This window comes from Chionomys nivalis, chromosome 2, assembly GCF_950005125.1.
Source record: "Chionomys nivalis chromosome 2, mChiNiv1.1, whole genome shotgun sequence".
NCBI classification, from domain to species: Eukaryota; Metazoa; Chordata; class Mammalia; order Rodentia; family Cricetidae; genus Chionomys; species Chionomys nivalis.
Genome location: NC_080087.1, coordinates 103777147 through 103799035, shown reverse-complemented (window position 1 = coordinate 103799035; position 21889 = coordinate 103777147). Strand labels below are relative to the sequence as shown.

Sequence of the window (21889 nt, the reverse complement as noted above, 5' to 3'; positions counted from 1 at the left end):
AAAGCCAGCACTCCTCTGGAACTCATGAAGCCAGTTCCCCTCCACCAAAGAAACCATTTTACTCTCAGACAAATAAGGATCTGTGGTTTCTGGTAGTCCAAGAACCACACAACACACACGCTGGCCTCCAGGCTCCCTCAGTATACTAGTCATTGTTACACATTTCAGAGTCCATGCTGGCATCCTGACTTTTCTCACACTTACCCCAAATTTCTCCAGCTCAAGGGGTTCCATACCTCCAGCTTCTCATTGTCCTTTTAACCCTGCTATTTCAGCGATGCTCTCTCTTTTCCCCCTCTTTCTTGGTCTTCTTCTGTTTTCCTCTCTTGCTCTCCCTCTTTCTCTCCTCTCATAGCCAAGTCCAACCTACTAGCCATATGTTGTCTACTACTTTCTCTCTGTGTCCTGGACTCTTTCAGATGCCTCTGGCTGTACTCTCCCTCACATCTCCAATAAAAACCTTCAGCTGGCCAGTGGTGGAACATGCCTTTAATCTCAGGCAGGCATTTAGGTAGAAGTTTCTATCCTGCCTGGTCCAGCAGCCGTTCAGTCCCAAAGAAACACTCAGAGGCTTATATTAATTATAAACTGTTTGGCCTATTAGCTCAGACTTATTAACTAGCTCTTACAACTTAAACTAACCCATAATTCTTGTCTATGTTTAGCCATGTGGTACCTTTTCTCAGTGCAGCATTCTCATCTTGCTTCCTCTGCGTCTGGGTGGTGACTACAGACTGGGCCTTTCCTCTTCCCAGAATTCTCCTACTCTGGTCACCCTGCCTATTACTTCCTGCCTGGCTACTTTCCAATCAGCATTTTATTAAACCAATATTAAGTGACAAATTTTTACAGGGTACAAGAACATTATCCCACAGCACAGGTAGATCTCTGTGAGTTCAAAGCCAACCTGGTCTACAGAGCAAATTCCAGGACAGCCAAGGTTACACAAGGAAACCCTGTCTCAAAAAACCAAAACAAATAAAAATTAAAACCTTCTGCTTAACCATACCTTGGAGCGTCACACCCTTGGTTTATACACTAATGGTCTGTGACTATGAGGTAAGTATTTGGACTGTATTAATAGACTAGCTGCCTCCAACCCAAAAGCTAAGTGTCTGAAACCTATACCAGATCTCCCATTTTTCTCTCACCCACTTACCTGATGTTTCCACTAATGTATTTGAGAAGTGCTTTCCTTTTGTTCTGTAGCTACAAATGCTAGTGAAACTTTCTATACTGAAACAAGCCATTTGAGGCAACTTGAGTCCTCGTTGCCAGCCATGGCCGTTCATATTTAACTCATTTCCTTTGAGGTTAGAACTGTTTTCTGACCACACATTGTTTTCCTGTCCCAATAAAGCCAAGTCAGCTCCTTCCTTGGGGGATCAAAAAGCTGAGGCAGCTGCTGGTAAGGCCCGCTCTGTACGGGCTGGCAGCGAGGCTGATCTGGCTGCAGATATTTTGAGGATTTAGCACAAGAGGAGGACCAGGCTACAGTCGTGAGCTGGGAGTCACCAACATCTAGTAGCAGGAGGGGAGAGAGTAGGCCCATCTTTTTCCTTATTGCCAAGATTTTTGAAGAAATATTATTACTGGGGTGTATGGAGTAATGGAAACTGACTTCAGGGTGCAAGGAAATGAAACCAAAAGTTTTCACTGCTATAACAAAATTGAAGCTGAGATGATCAATCTATCTGTTCATGGCTTTGAGTTGATGGTGCCTTAGGAAAATTACTCCTAAAATTCTGGGCATCAGAAAAAAAATGGTTTTCATAGGCACTAAGTACCTCTATTTCTAATTTTGAAAACGGTTTTGTAATTGCTTGTATGAGCACTCATGTGCAGGGCAGAGAAAAACTTGCAAGAGTCGGTTCTCTCCTTCCAACTGTGTGGGTCCCGGGAATAGAACTCAGATCAAGCTCGGCAACAGGTACCTTCACTCCCTGTGCCATCTCCATCTCCATGGCCTCACTAAATAACTCTAAACAAGCTTTGGTAAGTCGCAGCACCGACTTACGATTTTACCTTATGATTAAGTAAAAAAAAAAATTCTGGTCTAGAAGACACGAATTCATTGTGGTAGTTTTATTGCATATGAACCATGTTTTACAAAGGAAAAGTTGGGGGTGCCACGGAGCAATTTACTAGACAGCATTTAACAAAAGGAAATAATGTTGCAACTGACAAGTACCCTGCTGTCCTGGGCGGGGCCAGCCTCATAGCAATTACTAAACACGCCTGTCACCTGTTGTTGCCCCTTACATCCGCACCACCTCTTCCTGGCCCCGCCCACTGTCAATTTAGCCAACGCCGAGCCGAGGCTAGGAGAGGCTCCGCCCCACGACGCGGTGAGGTCGCCTCCTAGCGGCCACAGCAAGAAGTCCGCAGGCCGCGGCCCTCGGCTGACCCTCGGGTCGCTGGGGTCATGGGCACCTCCGAGACCGCACCGCCGCCGTTCGCGCGCGTCGCCCCCGCGCTCTTCATCGGAAACGCGCGAGCCGCGGGCGCGACGGAGCTGCTGGTGCGCGCGGGCATCACTCTGTGCGTCAACGTCTCCCGCCAGCAGCCTGGGCCGCGCGCGCCCGGAGTGGCCGAGCTGCGCGTGCCCGTGTTCGACGACCCGGCGGAAGACCTGCTGACGCACCTGGAGCCCACCTGTGCCGCCATGGAGGCCGCGGTGCGCGACGGCGGCGCCTGCCTCGTGTACTGTAAGAACGGCCGCAGCCGCTCAGCCGCCGTCTGCACCGCCTATCTTATGCGCCACCGCGGGCACAGCCTGGAGCGCGCCTTCCAGGTGCCAGCGTCCAGGGGCGGGTCTTCCGGGGCGGGCCCCCACATAGAGAGTGGTTCTTCCAGGGTGGCCCCGCCCACCCCGCTCACCCTGGGGGCGGAGCCTCTGCTGCGGGGACTGTCTCGCTCATCGTAGCTTTCTTGATTGCAGATGGTGAAGAGCGCTCGCCCGGTAGCCGAGCCCAATCTGGGTTTCTGGGCTCAGCTGCAGAAGTTTGAACAGAACCTCCGGGCCCAGGCCCTCCTGCCCCGGGAACCCGCTGATCCCGAGTAAGCCGCCCCCTTCAGCGGCTGGGTGGCCAGGTGTCTACACTGCAAGGCGTTCCTTCCCTCTTTTCAATAGGCAATGGCCTAGGGTTTTGCCCCCTCTTGGTGGCAGTCCAGGAGTGTCTACTGAAGAGGGGGGCTTCGTTTATTCATCAGGTTTGGGTCAAATACAAACCAGCTAAGTTTTAGGTAGAGAACTCGCGTTAGGGATCGATGAGTCTGGGGCGCCTACGAGAGTTGATAGAGAGTGACAGACCAGAGTCCTAGCTTGCTGTCTCCTCCCAGGGATTGCCTGGCCTTGCAGGCAGAACTTCGTGCCCCCTGGATTTCTTTCTTGCCCCTTCTTAGGCAGAGGCTTAGAGTCTCCCAGCAGGAGGTCCGGGGCCCATCATCTTTAATCTTACAGCTGCTGTGCGGTGGGAGGAAGGCATCTGCCCTTCTCCCCACCGCCGTAATTAACCTGTATCAATGCCTAGCATTGTCAAGCTGCCATTATACACTGTGTACCATCCTCCCCAGCTGGCAGGCAGGCCCGTCAGTTGTCACCTTGTGTTGCTTGCTCGTCTAGTTCAGACATAGCCTCTTAGACATTGTTTCCTTAAGAGCCCTGGAAACTTAGTTACCATTTAAAGAAGTAGTGAGGGAAGAGCAAAGAAAAACCTGGGCTAGGTGTGTGAATTACAGATGTGTGGCCACTGGTAAATTTGCCAACAAATATGAATCCGTGAATAAAATCCCAGAGTTGATATTTATGGTTTCTCTTTTCTACTTCTCCCTGCTTATGGTCTCTGGGGCCGGAATAGTCCATTTGCATCAGCTTCTTGAAGATCGTGGTCTGTCTCCCCGTTTTGCCCCTGAAGAGACTAAAGGGTTTGGTCATGTCTGCCTCTATGCAGTGAGACATACTCGGGTCCCCAGATGGAGGGTTCTCCCTTAAAATGAAGAATGAAGCCGTCTCACTTAGCTGAACCCAAGGTTGAGGGGACGTGAGGCACACAGTTCATGATCAAGGCACTGGGGTGCTAGTGAGCACCGCCTTCCCCACCTGCCCCCACACTTCTGGTTTCTGACTGTGATGAGCAAGCCCTTCAGCGGTCACTGGTTCAAAGTGTTCGCTACACTTTGTAGGGAATACCTAGCCTTAAAGGTGTGATCAGCTGGCATTGTCCATGCCAGGACTGCTGCACAAGCTGGCTCATCTGACCACCGAGCTTCCTCCACCAGGTCCCATATGTTCATCCCTTAAAGGAGCCTCTGCTACTGTCCCCCCTTCCCCCAATCAGCCATTGAGACTACAGTGGCTTGCAGAGAACAAGGCTCCAGGCCCAGGTCGCCCCACCCCCAGTGTGCTAAGCCAACCCCTGGTTCACAACACCTTCTGAGAGGCCCACAACCCCTGGTTCACAACACCTTCCAAGAGGCCCACAACCCCTGGTTCACAACACCTTCCAAGAGGCCACTGCCCTCCCACCAGGGCAGGGCATACTTCCTAACCTGATGACTAGAGTCAGGTCACCTAAAGGTGACAAAGATGCCAGGGACATACTGCCCAGGTCAGCTGGAAGGATAGCTGTGGAGTATACCGGGTGCTTTTTATTCCACCAGCCTGGTTCTGGGAGCTAATCAACTGTAGTTTTGGCATGACCTGCTTTCAAACCTCTGCCCCAGGGAGGACAGGACACACCCCACCCAACCCCCACCCCTGCCAAACACTTTTCTTCTGGGGCTTGGGGTATAACACTGACTGAAACCACAAGGGGGCACTCAAGGTAGCTTATCAGTGTTAGGGGACAGGGTCTTTGACTGGACACTATTTGAGGGCTTGTGTTTGCAGTCTCCTGAATCCACCATGCAAAATGTCCTCTTGGTCTTGAAAGAAGTGTGTTGGCTCCTTATGTAAATACGGGGTGGAGGCATATCCAGCCCCACTCTTAGAAGTGGAATAGCTGGGTCAAGGCTGCCCCCACATCACCCTTTCTGTTTGCGGAATGGAGTATCACCAGAACCACACAGATATAACCCCAATCCCTGGGGGTCCAATTTGAGAGACTAAGATAGGAGAACCCTACAATCTACATCAAGAAGGACAAAAGGAACCCAGGTCATCAGGATTGAGAATGCCTTCTTGGATAGTCTGGTGGACAGGCCACTGGACACCAGAAAATGGCAGTAACCTTAACTCCAGGTCTCTTCACTCTTTATTTTTTAGACAGGATGTCAGTGACCCAAGCTGACCTCACACACTCCACATAGAGCCAAGGATGACTGTGAACATCCGATGCCTTTGTCTCCCGACTGTTGGAATGCCCAGTGCTTTCCACCAAGCCCACAGTCTTTCTCCCTCTCATCCTTGCCTCTGGGTCACAGCATGAGCCTTGGAGTTCTTCCAGAGTCTGAAATGGGGGCGCCATGGATTGCCAGCTAAGAGTGCACACGAAGACGTGAGGGGCCACTGCTAAAGGAAGCCATGTTTCAGTGTTTAGGCTGCACCTGTGGCTTATTCGCCACTGAGCTGTGACTCTCACCCGTGGAAGGAAGGCAGGGCCACTTGATTTACGTCTGGGGAGACTGGAAGCCCCTCTCCCTCAGAATCTATGCCTGCCTCCTGCCGTAGATGGCAGGACATCTCTGTCCACCTTGGTCCTGTACTGAACGGCTCAACCTTTGAGTAGCCTTGCTGCGCCAGCCTAACATGTTCCTGCAGCCCCCTTAGATTGGAGCTGAGACAGAACTACGTTCAGCAGTGTTATCTCTACTACACACACACACACACCTCTACAGCAATAAAGCCAACCCTAAAACATGGCCAGTGCAACTGACAGCGTCTCTTTTTGCTTAATTTGGATCTAAACAGCCACACCTGCATGGGCTCTGTACTTGACAGCCTCGCGTCTTCCCGAGCCTCTCGGCACCACCTGGCCACGGTACAAACCAACCGGAGGACTCACGAGGGAATCGCGTCAGCGGAACCACAAGAATCGTTCCCGAAGTAAGAGGACCGACTACCAAGGTGCCGCCGGCGTCCCTGGGAAAGCGACGGTCCCGCCTCCAAGGCTGTCCTCCGAGCCGTAACGAGCGAGCGCAGAGCGCAAGCTGAGGACGCACAGCCGCCCCGGGTGTTCCAGCCTCGCTCTCCGCTGCACGGTTCGCTCCGCTCCGGCGCACAGGCCCCGGGGCCGTACACAGCGCCCCCGGCGGCGGCCGAGCCCAGCCCAAGCGGGGCGGCGCACGGCGCGGGGCCGGGCCGGGCGGCTCCCGGCGCGACTTCCTGTTGTGCCCGCGCCCCGCCGCCGCCGCCACCGCCACGGCCACCACCGCCGCCCGGGGTCCCTCGCCCACTGCCCGCGGCCTGCAGCGGCCGCCGCCCATGGATTTCACCTAGCGCCGGTGGCCATGGCGGCACAGTGCTGCTGCCGCAAGGCGCCCGGTGCCGAAGCGGCACCCGCCCGCCCGCCGCCCGAGCCGCCGCCCGCCCTGGACGTGGCCTCGGCCTCCAGCGCGCAGCTCTTCCGCCTCCGCCACCTGCAGCTCGGCCTGGAGCTGCGGCCCGAGGCGCGCGAGCTGGCCGGCTGCCTGGTGCTGGAGCTGTGCGCGCTGCGGCCCGCGCCCCGCGCGCTCGTGCTCGACGCGCACCCGGCCCTGCGCCTGCATTCGGTCTCGTTCCGCCGCGCCCCTGCCGCCTCCGAGTCGCCCTGCACCTTCGCCTTCCCTGTCCCCGGGTTGGGGCCCCCGCTGCCCGCTTTCGCAAATACGTCTGACGCGGAGTCCGCCGGCTGCCCTCTGGCCTTCAGGTTGGACCCATTCACCGATTATGGCTCCTCGCTGACCGTCACACTGCCACCCGAACTGCAGGCGCACCAGCCCTTCCAGGTTATCCTGCGCTACACCTCCACGGACGCCCCCGCAGTGAGTCCTGCCCGGGTGGGCGTCAGGCCGGTGGGTGATCGGCGGGGCTCTGCAGGCACCCCTCGCTTTACTGCCGGGTCAGGTGATGTTAATCCGCACCCTGCTTCTGGGACACCTGCAGGGGAGCGAGGGGCAGCCTGGCCCTGGAGTCCTCCCCAGGTACCCACGGTAATTCCCAGATGTTGCCTGCAAGTTCTTGGGACCTTTGAGTGGAGCCCCAGGGCCAGCCCCGGTGGACAGTAGAGCTACTCAATAGCATGTTTCGTGTGGGGGGGGGACTTCCGGGGGGGGACTTCCCTGTACAAGAGCAGCTTCTGGTGGACCCCTGCTAAGCCAGCTGTAAGATTCCATACTGAGGGATCTTCTGGGAGTGTTTGCTACAGAAGGGTCAGCCTATGACCTGGCCCTTCAGATGACTTGAGGACACCCGGCTCTATTCTCTACAGGTGGAATGAGAGACAGTAGGTGGCACAGAGGCCTTCCTTTGTAGCCTGTGATGCTTGGGCTTTGGGCTCCCCGAGCTGGGTTGTGACATGCTGGGGCAGGTGCGCCCCACCTCCCAGTAGACACACAGGGCTCTACCGAGGCTTTCTGTACAGGGTGCCCACCATCCCGCAGGCCCTGATGGGAAAGCAAAGGGTGTCGGGCAAGGGCCGTCGCAGCACAACCAGTGGGTTTGCAGACTGGAGCAGGACCTTTGACTCCAGAGGCACGATGCCTCCCTCCAGCTCCCCAGGCAGTAGAGCGCTCATGTGACATCTGCCATGGCTACATAGCACGCAGGCAGCTCTGCAGGGCTCTTGGAAAGTCCATCTGCCACTACCTGGGGAGCACAAATAAACAGGCCAGTGGCCGCAAAGGAACAAGGTGACCTCTGGGCAGCAAAAGACCAGATGGGATTCACATCTGCGGGCTTCCTGCACCCTTCTCGGGAGTTTTGATTGGCACGTGCCACCTCTTCCCAGAGTCCCTGCCACGTGCTGGCACCTGGTCTGCAGGGCTTCGCCCTCTGTCTGCCGTGGTCCTGTGGGGCCTCTGCAGGTATTGGGACTGCTTCTTAGCATGTCCGATGAAAACTGAGGGGCAGGCTGCTTCCTGGCTTCTACCTGTGAATATGTACCATATGTGCTTGCTCTGATCGTTGACAGCAACGAGTTGGGAGTGGAACCCTCATTGGACTGCAGTAGACAAGGCTAGTGGGCAAGGGTGGTCCTGATGTGTGGGGCTGTGGTTGTTCCGGACAGGGACAAGATGCAGGGTCCTCTTGGACAGGGCCTCCAGAGGGACAAAGCTCACCCACACCCGTGGAAGCAGATTGGCCCCTAACCTCAGGCGCCTACTGTTTGTTGCACCTGAGCATTGAGCTGCTCAGGGCTTACATCCGTGTCTGCCCCGTGCTTAGTGAGGATGTAGCAGGAGACCCTGCTCCAGGGGCGGCAGATTGGAGGTGCTACAGATTCTAGGGCTCCTCTGCACCCCAGCCCTTCCTTTCCACCCCTACAAGAACAGCTTTTTTCCTGCCCTTCAGTATCTGAGTTGGTTGACCCATTCCTTATCCATCAATCAGCTGCTGTGCTCTGGGACAGGAGCCTTCCACCTTTGGGGCAGGGCTCAGTCCATCGCATCCCTCTGGTGTCTGGGAAAGGCAGCCTGCCCACTACATAGGATGAGAGGTAGGCAGAGCCTGGGGGATCAGTGGAAGAGGAGCGGGTTGTACTGCCCCTGAAGTGTAGCTGGTATAAGGGGAGAAGGTAGAGACCGAAGAGCATTTGGGAGTGTGTTCTCCAAAAGTGGATCAAGAACCCGCTCTCAACAGGATCCACTGCAGGGACAATCCTGCATTCAGGTCCCTGGGTCCTAGACCTCTGGAGGCTACATTTTGGAACTAGTTCCCCAGCAGAAAAGGAAGACACATCTGGAAATTTGCTGTGGGGAGAAGACAGTGATGGGGCAGACAGAACGACTTTGGAAGAAGTCCATAAATGCTGGCAGAGACCTGACTACATGGCAAGCAACCCACTCTGACAGGAAGCCTCCTGGGTGTTGAGTCTGTGGGGCAGGCATCCATCTCTAGGTCTGTTGGGACAGGGATCTCTCCCAGGTCTAGGATCTGTGGATTAGGCATACTCCCGGGTCTGCGGGGCAAGGCATTACTCCCTAATTCTTGGGTCTTTGGGAAAGGCATATCTAGGGTCTATATGAAGACAGTACCCCAGATCCTAGGGTCTGTGGCAGTTTCCACTGCCACCACCCCCAGTCTGGGGTCTGTGGACAAGCACTTACCTTCGTCCCCAGCTCTAGAGTAGGCAGTCAAGGCCCCCGGCCTGGGGTCTGTGGTGACAGGCATTCCACACAACTCTGGGGTCTGAAAGCAAGCATTTCTTTCTGGGTCTGGGATGGATGACTCCCCCCACACACGAGGTCTGTGGAACAAGCAGCCCCACCACCATCCCTCATCAGTGGTCTGGGAGCCGTCAGCCCCGCTGACTCTTGGCTCTGTTCCCTGTAATGACAGTCAGCCTTGGTGGAACACTTGTCCACTCGTGGAGAAGTGTTGGGGGTGTTTCCTATCTGTGATTTCCTGAGAGGACCCATATGCCCTTGATCACCAGAATGAAAAATTCACTTTGTTTCAACTTTCCCGCTGTCCTAGCAGAGGGTAGCATGGGGCAGACACTGCTTTGTAGCTGGAACTCCTCAGTGGGGCGGGACCTGGTCTGGACATCTGAAGATTCAGAATGTCTCAACAGCCATGGCTGGGAAGGAGGTTGGCTAGGCCAGGGACCTTGACGGTGAGAGAGTGGGTGACATCAGTTACTGGGATTGCTCTTTGCCACAGCCCTCTCCCTGGGCACTGACCTCGGAGGCCTTCCCCTTAACGCTCCTGTCATATCAGAGCTCCATATCTAGCCTCCGCTCTGGCCAGCACTTGGACTGACCCCTCTATGTCCCTCTACTCTCCTCTATGCCCATGTAAGGAAGCATTTGTTTTCCATGTTTCCCTGCTCCTAAGATCAGATTAGCTACCAACCTGTGGGAATTTGAATCCAGGCGCTCTGACTGTTCCTCAGTTCCCCTTTGGAAGTTCAGCTAATACCATGGTGGGCATTTTCCTCTTTCCTCAGGCAGTGCTGGGAGATACCGTGGGCCAGCTCCAGACATGTGGCCTCCTGTCTGGAACAAGGCTGCTTGGTGTGTCTGGCACACACAAACTGGGTTGACAGTTCCTGCCAGGGGAGGGGAGTGAGTGTGCCAGGCGGGCAGGTGAAGGGTGCAGGAGCAGCTGTGGACCTGTAGCGAAAACAGCGAGAGCCCTGAACCAGGTGACAACATTTGCTTATGTTTCACCTTGCCTGCAGATCTGGTGGCTGGACCCAGAGCTGACCTATGGCAATGCCAAGCCTTTCGTCTTCACCCAGGGCCACTCTGTGTGCAACCGCTCCTTCTTCCCGTGCTTCGATACGCCCGCCGTCAAGTGCACCTACTCAGCCGTTGTCAAGGTCAGAATCGCGGCTGGGGTTGTTTCTGCCTCCTGTGGGGATTGTAAAAGACTGGCGCTTACAGCAAGCCTGCAGATGAGTTCTGGCCCACCTCCTTGCACTCTTCTGCCTAGACTAGGACCCCAGCTGCTAAAGGCCATTGTCTTAGCGGGACAGTTATGCAGAGAAGCCAGAGACAGGCCTTATGGAGGTCGGGTGCAGGGACCACGGTACAGCACCAATGAGGACATACTTGACAGTTGGGTTCCAGGACCTCTGGATCCACAGGAACCTGATGGGGTTTCTTGAGTTATAGCCAAAGCATGGCAACTTTGAACTGAGAGGATTTGGGGTTCCAATGTGTGGTCTTCTGAAGGGGACACAGTTCCTATGAGGTTGTGAGGGCTTCCTCATGGATATGGGGTTCCTCAACCTGGATTGTGGTGGTGCCTTCTAGATGGAGAGCCCCCTGATGGGGCCATAAGGTTCCCTGTCACAGACACGGGGTCCTCTGACTTGAGTTGTCTGATGAGTCATCCTTCCCAAGTGTGGTTCCCTTTCCTGGGAGGTGGTTGTGTCCTGTAGGCTGCCAGTCCTCAGCCTAGCCCATTGCAGGCCCCACTAGGGGTACAGGTGCTGATGAGTGCAACGCGGAGCGTGTACGTGGAGGGGGAAGGCGTCTACCACTTCCACATGGAGCATCCTGTACCTGCCTACCTCGTGGCTCTTGTAGCCGGAGACCTCAAGCCAGCGGACATTGGGCCCAGGTAAGGCCCCCTCTGCATCCTGCTGCACTGTCCTGGGCAGCAGGACCTCAGGAAGAGCCCAGAACCCACGCACATGACTACCATGCCTCTTTGAGAACACGCTGCATTCAGACATACAATTAAATGATGCATCCAGTGCCCTGCCTAGCAGTCTGCCATCACTCCCAGGGCTTCCACACAACCAGCTGCACCCTCCTGTCCGTACTAGTTCCTTCAGTTCATTGACAAAAGGATCTGAGTAGATCTTGGGTTTATTATGCAGTTCCCCTACTATTGTGGCAAGGGTTACATCCAGGGAGCAGGGCCAGACAAGACAGAGGGAGGATCCAGTGGGGTAACTAAGGTCCAGGCTTGTCTGCCTCAGCCTACCTTCTCTGCCTTGTGACAGGAGCCGTGTGTGGGCTGAGCCATGCCTCCTGCCCACAGCCACCAGCAAGCTATCCGGTGTTGTGGAACAGTGGCTGAGTGCCGCAGAGCGACTATACGGGCCGTACATGTGGGGCAGGTATGTCCTGTCCCCTGGCTTTGCCACTGGCTTTACTCTTTCCCTCAGAGAAAGACTGGAAACTCCTTGTCTAACCCCGGGTTTCCTGTCCTCTGTCTCCTGGGAAGGAAGTGGTACTGCGGGGCTGGGCTGCTATCCCAGGTGAACAGTACAGTACGCCGGGCGGTGGTGGCACACGCCTTTAATCCCAGCACTTGGGAGGCAGAGGCAGGCGGATCTCTGTGAGTTCGAGACCAGCCTGGTCTACAAGAGCTAGTTCCAGGACAGGCTCCAAAACCACAGAGAAACCCTGTCTCGAAAAACCAGAAAAAAAAAAAAAAAAAAGTATAGTTGTGGGCTTGATGAGTTGTGGTCAGAGCCCTTCCTTTCCTCACCCTGCAACCATGGACACAGATATGACATCGTTTTCCTGCCACCCTCCTTCCCCATCGTTGCCATGGAGAATCCGTGCCTCACCTTTATCATCTCCTCCATCCTTGAGAGTGATGAGTTCCTGGTGATTGATGTCATCCATGAGGTGGCCCACAGCTGGTTCGGCAATGCTGTCACCAATGCCACTTGGGAGGAGATGTGGCTGAGTGAGGGCCTGGCCACCTATGCACAGCGCCGCATCACCACAGAGACCTATGGTATTGTCTGGGGCAGCCATGGCAAGGGTGGAGTAGCCTTGGGCCCTCTTAGGTACCAATTGTAAGGGGCACAGAGCCCTGCCTAGCCTCCAGCTTGACAGGGTCTAACGGTCTCTGGGACTGGGTGGGGGGTAGAGTATGACAACCCTGCTGTAGATGCTCCCACCTCCCTGACCTCCACCTTCTCTCTACTCTGACTTCACTCAGGGGCTGCTTTCACCTGCCTAGAGACAGCCTTCCGCCTGGACGCCCTGCACAGGCAGATGCGGCTTCTTGGGGAGGATAGTCCAGTTAGCAAGTTGCAGGTCAAGCTAGAACCAGGTACTCTCTACTCCAGGCTCACTGGGAACCCATGCATGGCATCCACAGGCCCTCCTTTCCTGCTGTCCACTTGCCCTGCTGGGGCCCCTCTACATCACCATACCTGAATTCCTTCCAAGGTCAGGCTGGGTGTCCTTAGCCCCAGGGAAAACCTCTCAGGTGCCCTAGGCTTGCCACAACCCCACAAAGTCTGAGCATCAATTGCCACGGGGCAGAGCAAGCGCAAACCACTATATACCCAGGATGCTGGTACTCATATAAGGGACTGTGGCCCTCCCCCTTGCCCACTCCTCAGCTCCACACTACCGCCCCAGCCCCACATGAAGGACATAGTCAAGTGGCATCCCAGACAAGGTGTTTCCCTGCAGGAGTGAACCCCAGCCACCTGATGAACCTGTTCACCTATGAGAAGGGCTACTGTTTCGTATACTACCTGTCCCAGCTCTGTGGAGATCCCCAGCGCTTTGATGACTTTCTCCGAGTAAGCGCATGGGCCCTACCACCTCCTGTCCAAAACAGCTTCCAGCTGGCAGACTTGCCCCTTCTCTGGGAAGAAGGGATTTGGCCTTCTGAGGCACTGTCCCTCATTCTCCTACCCTTTCGGCAGGGCCTGTGGGCCACCTGGACTGTGATGCACATCTTTAGAAGATGTCCCAGTGTGCCAGCCCCACTCTGCCAGAGCTAAACACCCCAGCCTTCCATACCTGCTAAGGCCCTGCCCCTCATCTCACAGGCCTATGTGGAGAAATACAAATTCACCAGCGTGGTGGCCCAGGACCTGCTGGACTCCTTCTTGAGCTTCTTTCCCGAACTGAAGGAGCAGAGCGTGGACTGCCGGGCAGGTGAGACCACCTACCCCGCTACAGGCACAAGGGCGGAGAACAAGATGGTAGCCGTGACTGGAGGAAAGTTTGTCAACCCCAACTGCACTGTGCAGGCTCTAGGTCAGGATGCCCTGAGAGTAAAGGGGAGTCTGTGCCTCCTAATCTAAAGGACCATGGCAAGGAGATGGGGCGACAGGGGCTTCCTAGAAGAGGCGGCCCCTAGGCTAAGCAGGCCAAGCTAAGCAGCCAGCAGGAATGGGCTATGGAAAGAATATGCAGAGTTCCTAGAGGAGGATCAGCAAGGTGGTGGGATTGGCTCTGGGACCCTGTCTATGCATAGTAGGGGTCTCCCGGGGGCCTGAGGACCAAAGGAAACACTGGAAGAACTGCATATCCAGAGAGAAATTAAAGTTTGCTAGAGGATTTCAAGGTCTAGGGATGGTGACCCCAAGTTTGGAAGGTATATACGTGCACAGTAAGATTGGTAGGGGTCCTCCGAGTCCGTGTGCTTTTCTTGAATGGTACAGAGCAGAGCAGAGCCTCCTTGGCCTCATTGCTGGATACAAGACAGGCTTGTAGCAGGTAGAGAATCCTCTGGTGACTAGCCCAAGCTTCCTGACCTCCCTGTGTCCTGCGTAGGAGCCCCCTTTGGGCTTCAAGGGGAAAGCACAAACTTCTGGGAAACTCTTATATTCTTTGAGGGCTCTGGGTCCTAGAAGAGACCACCTGCCGGGGTACCCTCTGGGCTTGGAGTCTCCCTGGCAGGCTGCTCCAGTGGCCCCTTCCCCAGCCCAGGCAGGGACCGCAGGCCTGGTCTTCCTGCAGGGCTGGAGTTCGAGCGCTGGCTCAATGCCACAGGCCCACCACTTGCTGAGCCAGACCTGTCTCAGGGGTCCAGCCTCACCCGGCCTGTAGAGGCCCTCTTCCAGCTGTGGACTGCGGAGCCTCTGGAGCAAGCAACAGCTTCAGCCAGTGCCATTGACATCTCCAAGTGGAGGACCTTCCAGACAGCGCTCTTCCTGGACCGACTGCTAGATGGATCCCCGTTGCCCCAGGGTGGGTCCCCCAGTCAACAGGGTAGTCTGGGGAAGGGATGTGGCTCCGGCCCAGCCCTGACCTGCCCACCACCCCACAGAGGTGGTGATGAGCCTGTCCAAATGCTACTCATCCCTGCTGGACTCCATGAATGCTGAGATCCGCATCCGCTGGCTGCAGATCGTTGTCCGCAATGACTACTATCCTGATCTCCACAGGGTCCGCCGTTTTCTGGAGAACCAGGTGCAGCTACATGCCCGGGTTATGATGGGGGGAGGGGGACAGCCTCTCCTCAGGGGCCCATCTCACCCCATCAGAGTAGAGTTCAGGCCACTCAGGCAGACCAGGCATGTCCTGGAGAGGGGACTAGAAGCCAACAGACCCAAAAATTAGAGTAGAGAGGCCACAGTACAGGTGAGACGGGAGAAGAATGCAAAACTAGTTCAGAGTGGCCTGAACTCCAGCATGGGGAAAATTTGGGTCTCCACTGGCATCAGCCTTGAGCTAGTTGGACTTAAGGCCTGTAGGCATCATGTTCCATGTCTGGGTACAGGGGCCAATCAAGCTTCTCAGGCATCCCTATTCCTTGCCCAGTCTTTCCACCCCAAACTCTCCGACAGTCAGAGGGAGAGGTGAGGGTGAGACTGATGAGGACATTGTAGCATGTGAGTCCAGACCAAAGTCTTCCTGAGCAGCTGGGGCACATCTGGATCTGGGTGGCAGAAGGCGCACAGGGAGCCTGCTAGTGTGACCACATGCTTTCCACAGATGTCGCGCATGTACACCATCCCCCTGTATGAGGACCTCTGCACCGGTGCCCTCAAGTCCTTCGCACTGGAGGTCTTCTACCAGACACAGGGCCGGCTACATCCCAACTTACGCAGAACCATCCAGCAGATCCTGTCCCAGGGACTAGGCCCCAGTGCTGAGCCCAGTGCAGAGACCAGCACAGAGTTGGGCAGTGCTGAGGCAGACACGAACCCAGACTCGCCAGCCCTGCTACTTGGGGACGAGGCCCCCAGTAGCACCATCTCTCTCAGGGATGTCAATGTGTCTGCCTAGCCTTGGTGACTGACCCTCAACCTCCCAGACACCACGATTGTGCCTTCTGTGGTCCGGGCGCCATGACTGCGCCTTGGCTCTGGCCACGAGCTCTGCCCAGGACCATAATCCCTTCCTACTGGCTCCAGGCCAGAGGCTTGGGAAAAGGATCTTGTGTCCATTGAGGCTTATGGACCAGGGCCCACCCTGTCCCTGCTCTCTTGCACTGCGGGGCCCAGGGCTGGCCCATACCCACCATGCCTCCTGTCTCAACACTGACAGCCATGCCTCACCCTGGAGCCAGCATCTTCCGAACACTGCCCTGGGGACAGTGATCCCAGCAGTCCCACAGCAACAACCACAATGTGCCTTACACATGCCAGAGACCCAGGATGCATGGCCCTGGAAGTGTGCTTTCCTGCAGAGCCCTATCCTATGTCTGGCCCCGGGGCTCGACTTGCTTGAGGGACAGTGGACAGAGGGGCAAGGGCAGGGAACAGAAGGAGAGGATGGACCTCTCAAGCAGGTCTCCGTCTCTGCACCTGGAGTCCAGGCCCCAGAGGTACAGGGAATGGCCTGTCCATGTGGCTACCTGGGTACCATTGGTGCTCAATGTGTCTGCCTGCTCGGAGCGGCACTAGGCTGTGGGCTTCAGCCTGGGACCACTGCAGCAGGAACCACGGTAACTGTCCCATTAAATCTCCACTTTGCAGACCCGACCTTCCTTCCTGTTTGTCACTACCCTGTCTTTTGCACCTACCCAGCTGCCATGGTAGGGCCAAAAGAGATGAGAACTGGTCACAGGAGTCATGGTCATAGCCTGTCCCCATAGACGGACGTAGAGAGAGAGAGACAGACAGACAGAGAGAGAGAGAGACAGACAGAGAGAGAGACAGAGAGAGAGAGAGAGACAGAGAGAGACAGAGAGAGACAGAGAGAGACAGAGAGAGAGACAGAGAGACAGAGAGACAGAGAGAGAGAGAGAGAGAGAGAGAGAGAGAGAGAGAGGTGAGAACCTACCCTAGAGACCGAAATGGGGAACAGTAGGTCGCCCCTTGTTCTCTGCTCCTCAATCAGACCTTGACTGAACATGGCCTCTTCAGGACCCTAAAGAGGCTGTTTGTCTGCTTCATTCTGGACTTTCACCTCTGTGACTCTGACCATACCTCTGCCTCTTGGCACTGGGGCACCCAGACCTCCACAACCAGAGTGCAAGGGAGGTGTGCGTGACAGGGATTGGTTGGGAATGCTGAGACTGAACTCTAGCCTGGCAAGCTATGGGGTTAGCTGTCTCTACTGACTGAGGCTCTATCCCATTCAAGAATGAGACCCATCCCTCACAACCAGCAGAGGGCAGAGGGGACCTTACAGAAGAAAGGTGCTACTGTTCTCACTGCTGTAACAGTGGCAGAAACAATAATTTGCTTTGGCTGTTTTTTTAGACCTTAGTGGCAGGGAAGGAATGGCGGCGAGAGAAGCTTGGCAGTGGGGGCTTGTTGGGATTCCTCAGTTCTACACAGCAGAGACAGCAATTCAGGCAAATATAACTCGAAGACCAGCCCCTAGGGACCTATTTCCACCAGCCCCATCTCCTAAAGGTTCCATAGCGTTCAAAGTAGCACCATGAACTGATGATCTGATGTTCCAAATCTGAGCCTGGGTTGGGGACAGGAGGCGCTTTTAGATGTAAAACGTAATGGGAGGCTTGAGGGGGAGGAGCATCTGATTTTAAGCACCACTAGTTGGCATAACCAAGAGTCCTGGATATCCCACTCAGCTTTGCCCTCTGGCTGAGGTGCCACCATCCAGAGGGCCAACCTGAAGATGTCTGCACAGCCCTCTTCAATGGCAGAACTGCTTTCAACCTGTTCCTGCTAAGACTGCTTTCAAGCCTGCCACCACAAACTCATCTGGGCTTCTCATTGACAATACAAGTTGACACCTTTGTGGTCTCCCAGAGCATGGATTCCAGTTTCTGGGTACCCCCACTGTACCCACAGTGTCCTCCAGACGCTCCTTAGATCTGTACAAAGTCAGAAATTACTCCCAGCAGTTACAGCCATGGAGCTGTGCCTACCTAGAATGCCATCCTTAATGTTGATCCGCCGTGGCTCTGAATGCCATTAGAGGTACAGAGGAGCACACTTTCACCACATCCTTGCATTTCCGGTCTTCATCTGTGTTTTCTCCAGCTGGCAAAGCTGGACTGCCTTGGCTCTACTCTCTTCCCTGTAATATCTTGCTAGGGCAGCCTGTAGCTGTCACTCACAGCCAGTGTTTCCAGCTTCCTCTACTGTGCCTACCTAACTCTGCCATACTCTCTCTGCCTTGCGAGTCATCATCCATCATAGGTGGGCTTCAGATGTTTTGCCCTCACGTTCCCATGGCAAACCAACATTTCAAACCCCGGTGTTTGCTTCCATCCACAGCCTACCCCAGTCAGTACCACATGCCCTGTGTCCTGTTGGCCAGCATCTCTCCTCTGGGAGGTCTCTGCATTAGAGGCTAACTTATACCCAACACAGACAATGGTGAGAGCCACACGGGGATGGTGGGGGTATGTTGTCTTTTTCTCCCTCTGGGGCTACCCAGGGACCTGTGCTGGTGGAAGGGATTTCAAGTATTTCCAGACAATGTGCCAGAGAATAAAAGCTATAGAGGGTCATGTGCCATTTCTACCCCCATAGCCCACCCTGGCTGTGCCTAGGAGTATTTAGCAGGTAGTACCAGTTAAGGAGCGGAGGTTGAAAGGTTGGGGGATATGTACATTTCAAAAGAATAGGGATGAGCTAGGCATGTAGGAGCATGGATGATGAAGCTGTGGATAAGGATTAAAAAAAAATGGACCAGGGCCTGGAGAGATGGGTTAGTGGTTTAGAGCACAGACTTGGTTTTCCTGAGGACCCAGGTTCCACCCCAACACTCTGCATAGCTACTTGCAACTGTAATTCCAATTCCAGGAGATCTGACACCCTCTTCTGACCTCTGTAGATATCAGACACACACATGGTGCACAGGTGTTTATGTAAACCAAACACTCATACACATAAAATAAATTTAAAAAGATTTTAGAGGCCAGGCTCCTGATAGAAGAGACTGAAGTCCACAGAGACCTGAAGCTGGCCTGAGGCGGTGGTATGAGGAGATGGTGGGTACCTAAAACCTTTACCCGGGTCCTTAGGCCCCAGATCAAGTTTTCTGAGTCCCTTTCATCAGGCCATGGCCTGTGCAGTCTGGAATGTCTATTAGCACTCTCCTCCACAGAGACTTGGGAAGCCTTCTGGAGAAGTTCTGGCATAAGGACAAAGCACGACTGAGATCATCTACTGGTTAGTGCCAGCAATGCAAAGGACAACATAGAACAAGTCAAGCTTGCACTCGAGACAGCTGGGGGACACTGGCAGAGAACATTAGAGCACGTGGCCCACATAAACAAGAGAGGGTGTAAAACAGACTACATAGGAAGGAATACAGTAACAATGCTGACAAAAACGCCAGAAACCACGGACATTTTTATAAGATTTTATATATGAAACACTGGGGTTCATGATGGTGTTTCCATAGTGTGTATATATTATCCTCACTTATTACCTTCTCATGCCTCTCTTCTCCACTAAACAAATTTCCTCCAGACCCCTTCCTCACTCATTCCCTTCTTCCCTCCCTTCTTTATTCTACATATTAGAGAAAAAAAGGTTTCTGAGTCCTTCTTTATATTCTGTGAGTGCCTACATGTACGTGGGCCATCTGCAAGAGTAACCAGGGTTCTTAACCACTGAACCATCTCTCCAACAACCCCTCAGCCTTTTCCTGTTAACAGGATAATCTCCAGTTTTATCAAATTTCCTGCCAAGGACATAGTTTCATGCTTCTCTGTGGCTGAATAGTACTGCAGCTACATTTGTTCACCACGTTTCCTTTATCCATTCATCTGTTGATGGACGTCTAGACTAATACCGTATCTTAACTGTAGTGAACAGTGCTACAGTAAACACAGATGCACAGGGTTCTCTGTTGTAGGCTGAGAATATTCCTTCAGATACAAACCCAGGGGTGGCTTAGTTTCATCATCATATCGATCATTATATTTTTAAGTTTTTAAGAACTTCCACATTGGTTTCAATTGTAGCTGCACTAGTTTACCTCCAGCAATTTTTGTTTGGTTGTTGATTATATTAACTATTCTGGCTGATAGAATCTCAGTGTATGGTGTGTGTGTGTGTGTGTGTGTGTGTGTGTGTGTTTAGATAGCTACATACGTCAATGTAATTTGAAATCTAAATTTCCTTTAGCTAGAGATGTTGAGATTTTTTTATGTATTTATTATTTGTATTTTTTATTACATGTATTTATTTGTTTTGTCTGTGGATGCACTTGTGGTGTTGGTGCGCATGTGGAGGCCAGAATAACCTGTGGGTGCAGGCTTTCTCCTACTATCTGGGTTCCACAGATTGAACTCCAGTCTTCAGACTTGATGGAAAACATCTTTACCTGCCAAGCCATCTCACCTCCCCTGTATTTATTCTTCTGAGAACTTGCTCATTTAATGACTGAATTATTTGTGTGGGGTGCGGTTTTTAGGTATCTATTTATTTGGATTCTTTATAGATGCTAGGTACCATGCTGACATCCTCTCAGATGTACGGTTGGTAAAGTTTTTCCCACTTTAGGCTGTCTCTTCACTTTGTTTTATTGCTGTGCAGGAGCTTTTGATTTTTATGCAAGTTCATCTGTCATTCTTGTCATTTCACGGGCTATGGGAGTCTTTCAGAAAGTTTTTGCCTGTGCCTAGATCTTGAAGGGTTTTCTCTAGCAGTATAACACTTCCAGGCTTTATATTGAAGTCTTTGGTCGGTTTTGAGCTGATTTTTGTTGAAGGCATGAGAGTGATCCACTTTCGTTTTCTTACATGTGGATGTCCCCTTCCCAGCACCATTTGTTGAAGAGGCTGTCTTTTCTAGTATGTGTTCTGAGCACCTTTGTCAAAAAATCAGATGTCTGAGCAGGCAAGATGACTCAGCAGGTAAAAGTACTTTGTCATACAAACCAGACAACCTAGGTTCAATCCCCAGAACCCTTCTACAGGTAGGAGAGAACCAACTTCACAAAGTTGTCTTCTGACCTTCCTAATTGTATATCATAGCACACACACACACACACGGGGAGGGAGGGAGAGAGAGATTAATCATATGACTAAATGGGTTTATTTTTGGACCCTCTATTGTATTCTACTTGTCTACGAGTCTGTTTTTGCCACTAACATACTGACTTCTACTACCACTATGGCTCTGTGGTATAATTTAAAATCAGTGACACTGGTAACTTTGCTGTTTCTGCTCAGGATCTTTTATGCTATCATGTGAATTTTAGGATATATTTTTCTCTATTTTGTGAAGAATGTACTTGGAATTTTGATGGGAATTAAGAATAAATCTGTCAGCCATTTTGGCTATAGAACCATGTTGAAATTTTTTATACTGAAAATTTGTTATAATACTCACAGTGATGTGACGAGACTCATGGACTGGACTAGCAAGACTAGGATCCCTCAGAGGTGTCTGCTTTGGTTCTTATTTCCAATTTCTTTCCCTGTGCTTGAGTTCTGTTCTGAATTCTCCGTGATAGATAGTATACTGACTGGGTTTTGTCAACTTTGACACAGACCTAGACATATCTGGGAAGAGGAAATCTTAATTAAGAAAAATCCCTCTGCAGGGCTGGAGAGATGGCTTAGAAGTTAAGAGCACTGGCTGCTCTTCCAGGGGTCCTAAGCTTAATTCCCAGCAACCACATGGTGGTTCACAACCATATATAATGAGATCTGGTGTCCTCTTCTGGCCTGCAGGCATATATCCAGGCAGAACACTGTGTACCTAATAAATCAATCTTTAAAAAAGAAAAATCCCTCCATATGATGGACCTGAAGGCAACTAGGCAACTATGTGGTGTAATGTCTTGATTAAAGATTCATGTGGGAGGATCCATCACTGTGGGCAGTGCCACCCTGGGTCAGTGGTTCTAGGTTGTATAAGAAAGCAGGCTGAGCAAGCCGTGGGGAGCAAGTCAGTAACCAGTACTCCTCCATTGCCTCTGCTTTAGGTCTCTAGGTTCCTGCCCCGATTCCTTCAATGATAAACTATGATGTGGAAGTATAAGCAAAATAAATCCTTTCTTCTCCAAGTTGCTTATGGTCATAGTGTCATGTTCAACAATAAAAACCCTAAGACCTGGGAGTGTAAGGTGATATTAACCCTTTCCAACCGGGCAATGGTGGTGCACGCCTTTAATCCCAGCACATGGGAGTCAGAGGCAGGTGGATTTCTGT

At 53.1% G+C, this 21889-nt stretch overlaps 2 protein-coding genes across 4 annotated transcripts; both read left to right on the top strand.

Annotated features, from left to right (window-relative positions):
* The first annotated feature begins 2337 nt into the window (after positions 1 to 2337).
* On the top strand, positions 2338 to 4172 carry Dusp28 (dual specificity phosphatase 28). The gene is made up of 2 exons (XM_057754103.1): positions 2338 to 2794; positions 2942 to 4172. The coding sequence occupies exons 1-2, from the start codon at positions 2426 to 2428 to the stop codon at positions 3062 to 3064; spliced, it is 492 nt and encodes a 163-aa protein (XP_057610086.1). The 5' UTR covers positions 2338 to 2425; the 3' UTR covers positions 3065 to 4172.
* Positions 4173 to 6310: 2138 nt separating this feature from the next.
* On the top strand, positions 6311 to 21708 carry Rnpepl1 (arginyl aminopeptidase like 1). 3 transcript variants are annotated; one of them, XM_057756183.1, is made up of 11 exons: positions 6311 to 6963; positions 10323 to 10463; positions 11058 to 11209; positions 11598 to 11714; positions 12108 to 12343; positions 12551 to 12664; positions 13033 to 13145; positions 13398 to 13506; positions 14347 to 14544; positions 14624 to 14766; positions 15292 to 21708. In XM_057756183.1, the coding sequence occupies exons 1-11, from the start codon at positions 6451 to 6453 to the stop codon at positions 15583 to 15585; spliced, it is 2130 nt and encodes a 709-aa protein (XP_057612166.1). In that variant the 5' UTR covers positions 6311 to 6450; the 3' UTR covers positions 15586 to 21708. The 3 variants fall into 3 exon arrangements, with proteins under 3 accessions (XP_057612166.1, XP_057612159.1, XP_057612175.1); XM_057756176.1 differs by having other exon boundaries at positions 14314 to 14544; XM_057756192.1 differs by lacking the exon at positions 12551 to 12664 and having other exon boundaries at positions 14314 to 14544.
* The last annotated feature ends 181 nt before the right edge of the window (positions 21709 to 21889 follow it).

Bases quoted from the DNA above. Each gene is read 5' to 3' on its own strand.
- Rnpepl1 (XM_057756176.1), top strand. From the start codon at position 6,451: ATGGCGGCACAGTGCTGCTGCCGCAAGGCGCCCGGTGCCGAAGCGGCA. The intron at 6,964-10,322 runs GTGAGTCCTGCC...CCTTGCCTGCAG, and splicing joins CCTCCACGGACGCCCCCGCA to ATCTGGTGGCTGGACCCAGA. The intron at 10,464-11,057 runs GTCAGAATCGCG...AGCCCATTGCAG, and splicing joins CCTACTCAGCCGTTGTCAAG to GCCCCACTAGGGGTACAGGT.
- Dusp28 (XM_057754103.1), top strand. From the start codon at position 2,426: ATGGGCACCTCCGAGACCGCACCGCCGCCGTTCGCGCGCGTCGCCCCC. The intron at 2,795-2,941 runs GTGCCAGCGTCC...TCTTGATTGCAG, and splicing joins GCCTGGAGCGCGCCTTCCAG to ATGGTGAAGAGCGCTCGCCC.